The 15,364-nt window shown below is 35.9% G+C and overlaps 1 protein-coding gene across 1 annotated transcript in view; it reads right to left on the bottom strand.

Annotated features, from left to right (window-relative positions):
• The window catches only part of CALCRL (calcitonin receptor like receptor), a 30,228-nt gene extending 15,181 nt beyond the window's left edge, over positions 1–15,047 (bottom strand). Inside the window, exons 1-7 of the mRNA XM_075711171.1 lie at positions 14,951–15,047; positions 13,775–13,919; positions 12,146–12,256; positions 11,120–11,232; positions 7,928–8,019; positions 2,153–2,279; positions 401–554 (exon numbers count right to left, since the gene is read on the bottom strand). Of these exons, the coding sequence (XP_075567286.1) occupies positions 401–554; positions 2,153–2,279; positions 7,928–8,019; positions 11,120–11,232; positions 12,146–12,256; positions 13,775–13,919; positions 14,951–15,001 (793 nt within the window). The 5' untranslated portion in view covers positions 15,002–15,047. The remainder of the gene's footprint in view (positions 1–400; positions 555–2,152; positions 2,280–7,927; positions 8,020–11,119; positions 11,233–12,145; positions 12,257–13,774; positions 13,920–14,950) is intronic.
• Between the last annotated feature and the right edge of the window lie 317 nt (positions 15,048–15,364).

Below are 15,364 nucleotides of genomic sequence, written 5' to 3'. Positions count from 1 at the left end.
GAGATGAGGAACAATGAATAATTACTTCTTAATGTCTTTTTTATAATAGACTATTTTCTCTATACAAAGGAGGAGTCGCTTCCTGACTGCAGAAATGCATAATCTCACTTTCAGCAAAGATAGAGGTACATACAACTTCCTACGTTAACATTTCTGAGCCTGTTAAAACACTACAGACAAAGAGGAGCGGTGTGTCATCGTGGTTCAAAGCTACCAGCTCAGGGAAGCAAAGGGACAGATGTTCAAATTCTCATGAAAAAGAGTAAGAGATTGCATTGGCCTGAAAATCACAGAATCATACAATCGTTTAGGTTGGAAAAGACCTTTAAGATCATCCAGTCCAACCATTAACCTGACATTACCAAGTCCACCACTAAATACAGAACGTGAAATTACATACCCCAGCCAAGAAGGTAATACCACATCAAGTGTTGTTTCTCAGCAAAAACAGCCACCACAATGAGAGTGTGCAGGTAAATGCCTTCACACAGCATCCAAAAGTAGTTGCAACCCATTAGGTACAGGTAGATGAACTGTGATACTTTGCAACTAACCTGTAGAAAAAAGCAGAGTACAACATAGTTTTTTACATTGCTAAAATCTCACAGCTTTATTTGCAAAATGGAAAAAAAACTGCTCAAGTCAAATCTTAATGCTTATTCTGCTTTTCACTACCATTACATATTTTTAATAGAATTTTTGTAGAATTACAATTCCATACTTTATGATGACAAAAAAAGTGGTAACTGAGTCTGCATTTTTATTATGCAAACATGAGGACCTCGAGATCCTCAAGCATGATGGCAGAAAGCTGATGGCAGAAAGCTGTAATGATATTTTCCCTTACTGCAAACATTGCCACATTTGACAATTCCAATCAACAGGGAATCCTTAAATTATCTGATGGTAACTGCACAAGAAACTGTACTTTGGTGAGGGTAATTCCCTCTCGGTTTTACCAGTCACAACATATAACTACTCCAGAGAACAATTCATGTTTTTAAAATGCTTACACTACTTCCAACTTTAACCCCATGACTGCACTTAGGGCCAGTTGAGAACGTGCACAGTAGGTTCTAGAAGGAAGCTCTCTTGTTGGCATATATTTGTATTCAGCTTCATGCAAAAGATATTCTTCAATTGAAATGTTATAACTTATTGTGTAGACTGAAATGTGAGGTGGTAGAAAAGGAACAATAGGTAACTTGCAGATTCGGACACAGTAGATCCTTTTTTGCCTCCTTCTGAAATTGCTGTGTGTTTGATCTATTTCTGTGACTTAGCTTAAAACAAACCAAAAATCAATATTGTTTTACCATGTTCTGCTACCTAACTCACTTGATGATGATTATTAGCAGCTATCTCAAGCTTATTTGCCAGCATTTTGATGAGCTTTTACAGGAGAAAGAGAATTTATCTTTTTACTTGATTCAGCTTCTGGAGTTTTGCCCTAAATTTCACAGAATTTAAATTTATCTTCCAGGTCTAAATAAAAATAAAGCCATAGTTAGGGATTTGTTTGTTTATGTATTCAATTTTCAGGCTCTTCCGTTGCTATAACTCCTAGCCTTTTGCGAGGGGCTACTGATTCACACTTACCCTGGTATTATTAGGAAATGAGAGAGAGAAAAATCAGACCTGAATGAACAGCTTTTTTATTTAGCTTTTTACTTTTGGCATGTAAGGGTCAGCTTCATCTCCCTTCACAAAAAAAAAAAAAAAAAAAAAAAAAATTCTTCTCATTTCAACTGAAGATGGCAAACTTAAAGCCACAGGAAAGTAGCTGACATCCAAAATACACTCCAAAGATTTTTTTACTGCCCTTCCTTCGTGAATTCAACTGTCATAACTTCACTGACATCATCTAGAATAAGCTACTTTCTGGCAGTTTCAGTGCAAAAGTGATTTGTACAAATTCACAGTATGCTCTGTCTCTTAGAGTGTTTTTACTATTATGAAACCTCTAATGTGAAATGCCCAAGTCATTGGTAGACATCTGTTGTAATATGTAACATGGATACATCGTTACTGAACATTTTAACGTTGCTATATACAACATTTCATCAAGTATTCATGTCTCATTTAGCTTTCCTGCTTTGCTGAAGTTTCTCACATACGAATCAACAAGGCTGCCAAATATACTTTCACTTACTGGATTAGTTGCAACTAACTCCTGATTGTTGGCAACTGCAGTCAATGAAATTATTGTTACAAGAGAGTTGCAAACAAAAGAGAAAAATAAATTTTTATGCAGGGTGATCCTTTGGCAACTCAAGCTCCTAGAAAAGAGAAACAAGAACAAATGAATACACAGGGGGACAACTGAAATTTTGAAATACTAGATGCTCTTTATTTTATTAAGAAGTCTTACATCAACCCTTTTTTCAGCTCCAGTCCAAATTTAATAGAATAATGTGAAAGGTAACACCTTCCCTTAAATGCCAACAGAAGGCAAAGGAAGTACATTCAGTTCCAATCTGTTTACAGTGAAGGGCCTGCTTTGTAGTGGCTATCTAAAAAAAGATTTGAACAGTGACAATATAACATGTTTCAGAAGACTTATACTTTTTTTTTTGTTAGTGCCTGAAGAATTTCCTGATTAACTGTCATACCTGAGCTTGAAGAAGATGTCTTACCCTATGTTTCCATTTACCCAAACCTGTTAAGATTTTTTGAGGATAATTGTCTTTTACTCATATTCTTGTAATTTTTCTTCCTTAATCCTATAGCTAGAGAAATACCCAAATAAGTAAAATAACTCAAATCTTATCTTGACTTTTGTATAACAAAAAGTTTCTAAACAGTATATAGAATACAATTACAAAAAGGAATATATAACTGCATTTAATTGTGTTAATTTTCAAGGTTTGATTTTAATCTTGCAATAAAATTAAAGAGAAAAATATCTTTGGAAGGGCTTTTTTTTTTTTTTTTAAACAGAGGTTCAAGAATATTAAATAATACTAGGAGCTGAATATAGTCGCAGCAAATTTATCTGCTATTCTAGAGAAAGCAGGTCTAACTTAGTGTGATTCCAAGAGGCAGGAGTGCTTCTCATTCAAGTTTTTCCAAAGAAATTCAGCTTTACAGACAAACACAGAAGATAAAAAGCCTGTATGGATATATAAACAAATCAGATCATTGGGATATTAAGGCTTAATGCTCAAAATTCCTGAAAGAGCAAGTAACATCCATTTTGTTATGAAAGCAAATGATCAGTTTACAAAGATGGGTGAAAATGATTCTTTTAGATTTAAGTTAGGGAGCGTGCAGCACATATGAGCAGACTGACTCAGTCAGAGTCATACAGCACATCGGTGGCGGCAGCCAGGAACAGAGCCCAGCTTTGCAGGGTGAGCATTGCTCAGAGAAACACCTCCCACACGCAAAGAGAAGTGACAAAGACTGTGGTACTGTGGTCACTCTCAGGAAATACTCTTTGGTTACTTTGGAGAAAGCATCTATTGAAGCCTCTGCTGTAAAGATTCTGTGCTTTATAACTGCACCTACCTACCTCCATTTCACAGCCTGCAATGTGGATTGCAGTTGATTGACAAAATGAAATGACTAATTGGAGGGGGGGAAAAAAAAAAAATCTATTACTTACACATGCAACTGCTTTTCACTGCTAGAGAAATCAGAAATACATTGACAAGGTCAGCAGGGGACAAGTTTAAATTGTCACACCGGGGGGGGGGGGGGGGGGGGGGGGGCAGGGGGGAGGGGGGGCAGGGAACCCCCCAAACCCAAGTTTTCTAGCCTTTTCAAATAGCATGCCTGGAAGAAAAGATAATGTATAGACATTGGTAATTCATTTTTAAATTTGGGAGGGCAGGAGGGGAGGAGAACTTTATATTTTGACAGAGAAATGCAGATATGGAATAGTCACAAAAGCTGGAGTATGCTGAAAACTGTTGAGAACATGACAGATGAAACAAGAAACAAAATGACCCTACTGAACAAAAGAGACAGTCAAAAAAGACTGGTTATGGACCAGACTGCACTTCTTGGTTGCTTTCTCTGCAACTATCACAAGAAGAGCATATGAAGCACCCCCACAGATACATGGAGTAATCTAACAGGTTCAGATATGCACAGTGAAATACCAACGACAGGGCAGAGTTTCTGCAAGTCAAGCCTTGGAGCCCTGAGACTCATGTCACTAAACATGGGGGAAGGAAACCACTCTACAAACCAGTGCTGCCATGCAGCACAAGGAACTACTCTACATGAACTTCTGGTTGCCAAGTGTTATTTGCCTGAAGACAACAGAAAAGAAACAGCGTCCAAAACACAGAACATACGTTTGGATATGAATTAAGTGATAAAGTGTATTCCATTAGGCTTTTTTAAATTTTATTTTTGTATTTTGTTTTTAATGCCCAAAATACATAAAGCTTTGATTATTGTAATATGCAGGGGTTTTATATTCTTTGAAAATGTATTTTTATATGGGTTCCCGTTCCCCCGCCCCATATGATTTATATATGAGAAGAGAGGCAATACTAGATTCCAGCTAACGGCTTTGTGTAAACAAGTCCTGAAGAACTCTGGAATTCTGTCTGCTTATTGTTAAGATTCAATGCACAGGCAAGGAAAAGCACGTACAACTAATGGGGCCATCTCTCAGGGTCATCCAGCAGCTGTTCCTGTTGAATATTCAAACACACCCATCCACACCCAACTCCACCCGTGCATAAAAGGACTGAAAGGATCACCGGACAAGAAACAAGAAAGCAAGACTGATGACATCTAAAAACGAAGACTGCTTTTGGTAACAAAAGGATTTTTTCCTAAGCCTCCCCACCCTCCCTCTTCTGTTACCCTTCCTATATTCCTTTTTCTGACTGTTTTTCTTAATGACATAATATCCTTTAATCACTTAATTCTCATAATTATGATCTAAGAACATTTGAATGACATACCCCTGGATTAAACCATATGCAGTAAAATAAAAACAGACATCCTGTTAAATTACCTATTTCCCTTCTTATTTTGACTCCTGTATATCTTGGGCATTAGGAAAAAATTAATTTCTCCAATACTTCTCCAAAAGAAAAGAGGTAACATTTCCAAAAGCCCCCAGAAGCGTTTGAGATCTAATTTTTTAAGGTATTCAAATACTGCAAAAATTCAGCCAGTGAGATCACGTATGCACCTAAGGGGAATTATTCATTCAGCTGAAATTAAAGTGACTTAGGAACCTCCTATCTGTCTACCAATCATTTGCCCACTCTTTAAATGCAGTGTTGCTATCCTCTGTGAGTGTTGTCATGTGATTTGACATGATGCTTGACCAACAACAATGCCTTTATTTCAGGTGGGGTTGGTTGGTTGGTTTGTTCTGTTTTTGTTTGGACTGGAGAAGCATCTTTCAATTTATAGCTCCCATTTCTCCGAATTCACTGGTTCTTTTTAAGTTTTCTCTTCCCTTTTTTTTCTTTCTTTATGAAAACCATACAACTATTTTAACAGATTTATAACAAACACATGTATGGTCTAGAGTATGTAACAGAACGAGAAAGCAGAGACACTTTTATGTGTCATAGATGAATTTTCAGAGAGAAAGATCGGAGTTCCAAGTTTATAGCCTGTTTTATGCTATTAAACCAAGAACTCCAATCCACTTGGGGAACCAAACTGGACAAGTATTTCCAATGAGATAATTTTCTGAAGAAAAAACAGAATTTCAAATGAAAAAAATAAAATGCACAAAAACATTTTAATTTAAACAAAAATTAATTCAAACCCCAAATAGTTGATATTTGGAAAGCCGAAGAGATTTGAAAAAAAATAAACCCTCACCAAAAAACCTGTCACTTTTCCCTATGGAGAAAAGTCCCACCTTTCTAGTCAAACCTAAAGATACTCAAATGGTCAGCAAATGTCATCTGGAAACTATCAATCAACTAATAGAATACATTTTTTGGAAACATGACAAATTCAAAGGCACCCACACACAATAGCAAAGAAAAAAGTCCACCTGTTAAAGCTATGAATAATTATTCAAGCTTCAGCCGATATATAATACATCCTGGTATTAATCTAGATCCTTAAATACACTTCTGGTTCTAAAAATACTTTAGAGGAACTGTACATCCCAAGAGAACAACTTGTAGAGGACTTTCTTTAGCTTCCTTTAAATTTTGTAATTTCCTTTTATATCGCAGCATAACCACAGTCTAGAAAATGTGGTTTGTGGGTCTGGATTAATTCCATGTGGTCCTCTGAGGAGAGATGATCCTTCTACCAGAGGGAGAAAAATAATCCCTGGAGGGTTAGACAAACATGACATAGTTACAATGGTAGCAAAGCAGACCACCTGCTTTTCCAGTAAGCGCCACAAGCCAAGATGAAATTGGCTTGGTTTTCGTATTATAGTACAGAAAAATCATCTTTGCTGTCCTTGAACTTTTAAAATCATATCGTATTCCAAATCTGTCTGTTTTCTCCTGAGAAGTCTGTGTCAAAGCATTTTTACTGTCATATTAGATATTTAGTCTGTCAAACTTTTTGTGACATTTACACCAACAGTATAGCCCTTTTTAATGCAAAGTCAAGCTTCTTATAAGGACTCAGAGCCATTTCACATGTTGATTTTTGTAGAGGGAAAGTGAATTTGGAAATGGTAAGCATTGTTTTTACAGCTCATATGCAAATAAATTGATTAAAAAACCCACAAATGTTTTGGTTTGTCCTCATGAAAAGAAGTCAGAAAAAGCTGAAAAACCACCTTAAATATTGGATTTCATAAAGAGAGGCTACAAAGTTGAAACACTCTGGTTTGTTGGGGATTTGTGGAAATGTTGTCCCAGAACTTGGGGAAATAATACATATCTAAATTGGAAATGCTATATTCAGCCAGATGTGACTAAAAAGGATAATTTTTTATCAGATATCTACTACCCTTACCTAATCAAAGTCCAGAGCATGAGAAAAGCAAAATCCAAGCTAACCCCACAGTTGCTGGTGTATGTGCTATTCATATTTAAATGTTAGGAAAAAACAAAAGATGGAGTGAAACAGTAGGGTATAGTGGGTAAGAAATTGGTAAGACCATAGAGCAGATCTATATTATCCAATGAAAACCAATGCAGAAATTATTAAAATAATGCCAGTTAACAAGGAAAGCCTACACTGTGCAGTGCAGCATTTGGCAGAGATAACAGCTCATCTTTCTCAGCTCTGCTCTTGTGGCAACACTCCTGGTTTCATCTTTCCACTAAGCCTCATCAACTTTTTGAAGGGAAAAAAAAAAAAAAAAAAAAGTCATAGGAAAGAAAATAAGTTCACAAAATGTGAAGAACACTGATTTTAAAAGACCTGCGCATTATATCACAAGTCATTGTGACAGTGGTGATACACTGCTCAAACTTTCTTTCAAGAGGGTAACGTTATAACTGTTAGTCAGTGGATATGACATAACTGTCATAGACATAATACAGTGAATAAAAAAAACAGGATTGTTTTAATTATTCCCATTCCTACTGTATCTCTTAGCCTTACTTTCTTTACGGTTTATCATATTTTGTGGCTACCTACTTTGGAATGTTACTGTACCTATCATATGTCATCAGTATTTTGGTTTCCATTTGCTCTTTGGTTTGGTTGATGCTTGGCATATCCACACCGTAACTTATTATTAAAAAAACAAGCCACAAACCCAAAACAAACAAATTTTTCCCATTTTCCAGTTTCCTATTTTCAATATATTCTACAGTTGTCAGTTTGCAGATTTGGGATTTTAGGTTTCTGAGAAAAGAAACGTAAAATTTTTTTTACAATATAAATGTTCAATGCCAAACCAATATACTGACTTCACCTTCTTGCTCCATCTAATCTCATTGGGATGGCTGGTGTTTCAAAGCATTGAAACTAGGATTGTTGCAACCACTGATATTTGGTAAAGGATTTTAAATATACTTACTTAAAATAAAAGAATATGCCAAGAGAAATCAGAAGTGATGCAATTGAAAGACCATGTCCGATGATGGCCAAGTAATACAAATTCAGAGCAGTCTGCAAAACAAGAACAAACCCAAGCACCTGTGATGCACACAGAACTATTGTTGATGAAGCACATATTGACACATCTCTTCTGCATATAAAATGAATATAATAGGATTAAGAAATAAAAACTTTACAGATGATGAGTCAAGTCTAGAATCCTGCAAATCAACATCTTACTAAAGTCTCTTTTTGTAGGACACACAACAGATTCATTGAAATCATCACTAGAACTTACCTCTTATCAGTTAAAACATTAGTTTTCTACTATATACTATGTTTTTTCTGAGCATTTACATAAATTTGGCTATTTATGCTACTGCACTGGGTGCATTCCTGTCTGAGGCTTGATTCATGTATTAATACAACTCTTAAGTAAAACATGTGCTTCCTACATGAATTTATGTATTTTTTCCTCATAGAAGGTTTTTTCTTATCATTTAAAGATAATTCCTTCAAAGCAAGCTGTGGTTTTGATATAGGAAATTTAGTTTTCATTCGGCATTTAAAGAAGGGCATGAAAAAAATTAACAATGACTCAAAGATAGTGAAGACTAAACAGTCTTGTTAAATAAGCCCACATCAAATTATAAAATTATGAAAAGCTGGGTAGATGCAAAACATAAAAATGAGGAACTAGTAAATTAATATTTGGAATATATACATGTTATCATTAATTCTTTGAATTAATAAATACATTAAATTCCACTAGTAACAAACCCCTGCTTTCAGTCATGACATCTGCCTCATAAAATTTCTCTTGTTGCATTAAATGCAAGATTATCATTTTGCACATAAGGAAATGAAGATTTTCAGGTTGAACATTGTACTATCACAATAAAGCCTAACTATCTGGATTCTATAGGAAGAATTAGAGCATACACATACAAATGCTCATGTACTCCAAACTGTATGTATCCTCTGCACTTATTATTCCAATTTAAGACAGACTAACTGTACCTTGCTACATATATTGGCTTTTGAAATAATATAAAAAAGATTCGAGGTAAAGCTTTAAGAATGTTGTAGGATGTACCTCTTAGTACATGCTAGAATTTTCCAAATTATCATCATTTTTAAAAATGAGATTGCTTTATTTACAAAAAAAAAAAAAAAAAAAAGCAATACGTTTAAGTGAAACTTTTATAACAATTTGGAAACAAGAAAAAACAAGGGTTACCCCTTAAATGCTAAAGCTTGGCTATGTATACATAATGACACCCTTTTATGACAGGTCCATACCCCATACCACCACCTCATTCAGTGACCAATTTAGGCAAAAGGTGCATGTTAAGGATTTAGAAGATTTCCAACACAGTTTAGAACTGGCATGCAACAGTGGTACAGCAGGGACTGCTGATGAGGGCAGTAACGGTAAGAATTGAATAATGGACAGTCACATTTATTGTGCCTTATCTAACCCACCTTCTGAGCAAAGTGAAAAGATAATGTTTAATAAAACAACACACAGAACTGTAGCAAGCAGTAGGGCTTTCTTCAGAACTATTATCCCATTTAAACAATAGCTTCTTAAGCATGACAGAGTTGAAATATGCTGGCAAAACAGCCTGAGGGAAACTAGCACATTATTCATAAAGAAGGACCTGCATGGATCTGCTCCTGTCTGAGTAATATTCTCCCATTTTCCAGCCAAGCATTAGCAAGAATCAATGAATTGTAGCACCTCTGCTAGTAGCATTAAACTGCCATTAGCGTATTCAGTGTCTCATGATTTGAGAAAAAGCAATACAAAGTGCCTTCTTATCATCCATTACCACCTTTTCTCAATATGGTTTCTAGGTAAATACCCTAAAGCACTCTTGACAGCAGTGATGCAGTCAGTTAGGATCTCTGCTAGATCTCAGTATTCTTCACACAATCTGCTATTATTGAGCTCTTTTCCATGAGGTCCAAATTAATTTACAGTCTATCCTGACCTACATTTTATATTCCTAGTTCTTGGACACTCACAGTTTCAATTTACTGTTTCTTCCCATGACTGAAAGTTTCATAAAGAATATTGGCGGACACACAGTTGGGGGGCGGGGGAGCACCATTATATCCTCACATATGACAGAGTATCTCAGAAAGAGGGCATTTGGAGGTTTACCAGATTTTTGCTTTTATTTTTATTTTTCTAAATCTGTCAATGGATAGGCATCTTCAAGATAAAATGAAGTCTATAAAAACACCATCTATACATACACCTACATGGGTATGTGTGTGCATAGTCTACCTTTGATATATAGAAAGTAACTCTCTCAATACATTTTGCTTCCTGGCCTGAGATAATTTTGGATGCTTGCAAACTTTCACTTAAATAAACTCAAAGTATAGGTTTTCCGTTCATGTGAGCAGCTTAATATCTCAGAAACCGAAAAAATAGCACTTAGGAGCCAGGACACAAGACATATTCAGGAAAAGGATCACAAGGGAAAACAAACCCTATCTAACACTTCTCATAATTTATTTCCCTTTGGCCTCCAAAGATCCTGTGGTGAATCCACCCAACTACAGCTTGCCTACACTTTTGTAGAAAAGCAAAGATTAGCTCTGCTTTTCACACTGGGGGAAAAAAAAAACAAACCCAAAACCAAAACATCTGAACTCTACTTAAAGCTGCCTTGAAGATGTATTAATCCCAAGTAAACCTTTGGTTATGCACCTGCTGAAAACCGGTCACTATGAGTTAATTGGATAAACCCATGCACTCAGCATGTCTTCCAGGGATGTGCAAACCTCCTGCAGTTCTGCTGAACTTGGACCCTATTTCAAATTACAAAGCAAAATGTAAAGGTCTGCTCTTATAAGGCATACTCTTTGCTTACCAGTAGATGACTGTGGATAGCCTAGACAAGTACTAGTACCTACACATTTAAAATAGCCATAAACAAAAATATGATCACATTATTCAAGCAGTTGAAGTCAGCTGTAAAAGACAAAGCAGGTGGGTTGGGTATTTTTGAATCTGTTTGCACAATTAATCTTTTTTATTCAACAGGTTTTCTTCTTTTTGCATTTTGATGTTGCATCAACTCTGCTGCCATTCAAGTTTTGAAGTTTTTCAGATCAGTTTCTTGACACTGGTAACATGCGTTCATTCCTTTCCTACCTTCACTTTTTCATGTGTATAGATATTACACTGGGTATAGTTTGTCCACGTCCTGTTGCTTTCTGGGTGTCTAAACCAATTCCCACTTGGATCACAGATCTTCGTAACTTTTTCTACAGTCAAAGCAGAGGGAAAGAAAAACAAAAAAGAAAAACAGAAGAAAAACACAACAGTCAGCACTGAAGTTCTTCTTCCTGATGTCTAGTATTTAATGAAGAAAGATTGGCAAACAAATGACAGCTTTATTAATATGACTAGAGAGACATTGCTTGTGACTATGAATTCTGAGAAACTAGAGGCCATTGGTTTTACTTGGCAAGGGCAACTGATGATGTGTTTTTCTTAAGAAAACAAACAGATTTCCCTCCTCCAATCCAGTAAGTATCAAAATATATCAAACTAACTGATGAAGTGACAAGAATATTTAAATGGCTTGTTTAACATCCAAGATCTAAACTGAAGTCTGACATCCTACCACTGTAAATTAGGATTGGACAGGCAGGAAAACATCAATAGAGAAACTGCTCAAGAACCAAACTGGAAAATTTCTGGGTCTACATAATGATTTCTATCGTCAAATAGAAAGAGGCAAGAAAGGACCTTGGGAAATACCAAATGCAGCAGAAGGACACAAGAGTGGAAGTTTATGACATTTTCCACATGCTCCCAGATGCACTTGAGGGAGAATCTCTTGTCACCTTCAGCTGCTAAACTGAGGTAAAAGAGTAAGTCATATTTCTGCTTGTCTATCAGAGAGAAAAGCTCATCTCTAAGAGGAAAAAACCCCATGATCTAATTTAAATTTCAATTTCCTAATCTACAGAATCCCTCAAGGACATATTTCAGAAAATAAAATAAGTAACATGTCAGTTTTCTATGTGATAAGGGGAAAATGCAAATGATGGGTTTGGAGTTACTGAAGTTCTGGAGCATCAGTGTCCTGAGTGGGGCAAAGAGGAAGCACCGAGCACCCAAAACCTCATTTTATTAAGAAGTATGTTGATGCAGAAGCCCTTGCACACTTACCTGATGGGTTGAAATCCTGAAAGTAGTCAGGACAACGCTGTACGGACACAGTTCCAGCAGCAACATCACTCCAGCACAACCAGCCATCCCACGTTCTGTTACAGTAAGGACCTGCAAACAAGTAGAGACCTGATAATAAAATAACAACCCCTCTTTCATAATAGTCTTCCAAAAGTAAGTTGTAACACTGCATAAGGTAAGTTTCTCACTTGCAGCAATGAAAAAAGAAAAGAAAATAGAAATACAAGACTTAACAGTAATTCATTAGAACTCCACTTAATAGAAATAGTTCCTTATATGTACATTTCTTTGAACACATTTTAAAATCCATCATCGTTCACCTTGAGACGGTCTACACCTACAGTTTACAAACCTCAGATCTAGAGCATGGTAGGGAAAAAACCCTAAGTCGATTCAGACCAAATATGCACATTAACAAAGAGCCTTAAGCTTGCAAAGATCATTTGACTGCGTTTATTTACATTTTGGATGTATACCAAGCCTATACATGTGTTTACTAGTTCGTTGAAAACACAGAGGTATTCTAGAAGCCATCAGAAAGCCTTGCTGGGAGGCAGCCACAGCTCCTTTGCCACAGGCAGAGCTGAGCCTGCAGTCGTCATCGTGGGCAGACACTTCTCTAAGTGTTCCAGGGACAGGGAATACAGAGTGTCCCTCAAGAGCCTGTTTCAATGCCTCATCGCGCTCAAACAAATTTTAAAATCTAAAATAAACCTCCCTTGAGAATGAACTGGTGTTTTAGAAACAAATCCTTTCCCAAAAGGCATGTAGAGGGTCAGTCATTCTGCAAGTTTGGAGATGTTTTTAGTGTCTTCCTTTAGTTTTCATTTTAAGACTTAATAATGCCCCCCTCATCTCAAAGGCTGCATTTTTCAAACATCACGTAATTCTTCCTCTTCTCATCTAAAGATTTTCCAATTTGTCGAAATCCTTCTGAAGCTGTGACGCCCCAGGCTGGATATAAGCTTACACTGTCGTACTCATATCCCTTTCTGACCTCCAGACATTCAGTTCCTCCAAAGAATCATTTCAGAAGAGAAAAAAACCTCATTGTAAAAGAATACAATTACCTTTTCTTGCCTCAAAAGACATTCAATGTTTCCTGAAGTTATAAAGTCAGAAGCAGTGAATACAGTGAATACAGTGACAGGTAGAGTCAGAAAAAGCATTAATGACACTAACACAACTCTCAGAGCAGGAAAATTACATGTATCAAGAATCTTTTGACTTTTAAAGGCAGATGTGACCAGGGAGAAAGAGGTATTAAAAGAGCATGAAATAAAATAAAGTAGTAAGATTAATCAGTCATCATTTTTTAATCTGGATATCTATTTAAATTAACATTTTCTTATCTCATCAGAACTAAAAGCTTTGTGTTATATAAGAAGCGGTGCTATGGGCAGGTAATATAACATATTACTTTATCTTCATGAATCGCAAAGTGACATTTCTAAAAAATTACATCTAAAAAACAACAAATACAGTTACAGCCTGAAAAATGATTGCCATCAAGACAGGAAATGAATATAACTAAAGGATCCCAAATTATTGTAATTATATCTGTTGACCATTTGCTTTTGTAAAACCTTATAAGAAAATAAACTCTACCTTCTTTCCTATGAATAGGATCTTGCATAATTTTCTGGTAGCATTCATACTGTGCTGTCATAATTTTATTCCGTGTAACACTCAGTTGAGTGAAGTCCTCTGTCATATTCTGATGCCCTTCAGATGGTATAGCAGTGGCAAAAAACTAAGAGGAAAAAGACTTTTTTTTAGCAAGTCATGTACAAACTCCAATATAAACTTCTTAAACCTCAATCTTTTAAAAGTATTATATTTTGAATATTATTTTACTGAAGGAAAATGATCTTCAAATCTTATAACTGACAATACGATTTTGTCTTTTTCTGATTAATTTAGCAATTCTCACTACTGAATCTTGATGAATATCTCCTGAATGAGCATGGGGGAGTAACAATCTGCAAGACTTGTAAATAATAATGGAAAAATGCATAGAAAGCACTGAGACAGTCAGAAGCATATAAACAGCTTTTGCAAAATCCAGTAAAATATATCAAAGTTACATTAGTCTAAAAGGCATTTGAATCAGGCCCAAAATGATCCTTTATGAAAAGAGATTTTCCATACACTGTACGCACTGAAGCTTTTGGCTTGTTTAGAGCTATTTGTTTTCTCTATAGTCTTGTGAACCATAAGTCAATCCTCAGAATACAAAAAGTTTTCAAAAAGACATGACATCCACTTTTATAGTTATTAAAAATAATAATTAAAAAACCCCTTAAGAAAGTGGATCTTGATCAACACCTGAACTTTTAAAGTGCATTTTTAAAAGAAGTTAAATATTAAATATGTGAAGCTACTAAACTTCATGGAAAAACAAAGCTACAGATTGAAATATGGTACCACTGTCATACAAGGGGTGAAATTAAAAGTTCCAAGGATGTCCTCTGAATCCGAGTGAGATGTCTCCTCCACTCTTCCTGGGGTCTGCATAGTACTGCTTATATGTCACTTGCCAACCGTTACTGTAAGGTTCCTGCTAGCACAGGATATGCTGGGTTCAACAGAGGTAAATACTATTTCTGTTCCTTTACCACAAGAAGTAAAAGGAGAACAGAAGGTAGCTAAAGATCCTGCTGTGCAGAAACTACATTTGAACACAAGATTAGTTGTTCCTGCATTTCCATATTAATAATTTCTATGGTATTCTGTACACACTTGTTAAAACTGGAAGTGATTTAAAGAACTCATAAGACTCACCATAGTAACCGATAAGAACAACAGCAAAAATGTGATCCAGTTTTTTGTCATTTTTATATCCGGTGCAGTGAATTTTATGTTGTAGTTGAATGAACTCAAACTGCAATGGAAAAAAAGTAGGAAGAAATTTAGTAGTTCATGAAAGCCAAAACTGATAAAAGAGTTCATGTTTTCTTTCTGAATTAAAACAAATCAATGGAGGTCCTCTCAACTCTTGCATAGTGACTCCTTGTGATATACATGGAGACGTACAATATGATGTGAAAAAAACCACACTCAATTCACCAGCAATGAATTCCAGCAGCAGGGTTTTTTCTGCACTGCTGCCCCTACTACCTCAACTAACACCAGTTCTCCAGAGGGCTTGTCTCAGGTAGCTGGTATCAACTCTAACACATATGTAGCAATTAACCC

This window comes from Pelecanus crispus, chromosome 5 (genome assembly GCF_030463565.1).
Source record: "Pelecanus crispus isolate bPelCri1 chromosome 5, bPelCri1.pri, whole genome shotgun sequence".
Classification (NCBI taxonomy): Eukaryota; Metazoa; Chordata; class Aves; order Pelecaniformes; family Pelecanidae; genus Pelecanus; species Pelecanus crispus.
Note: the sequence above shows the minus strand (reverse complement) of the source record. Positions and strands in the feature narration are given on the sequence as shown.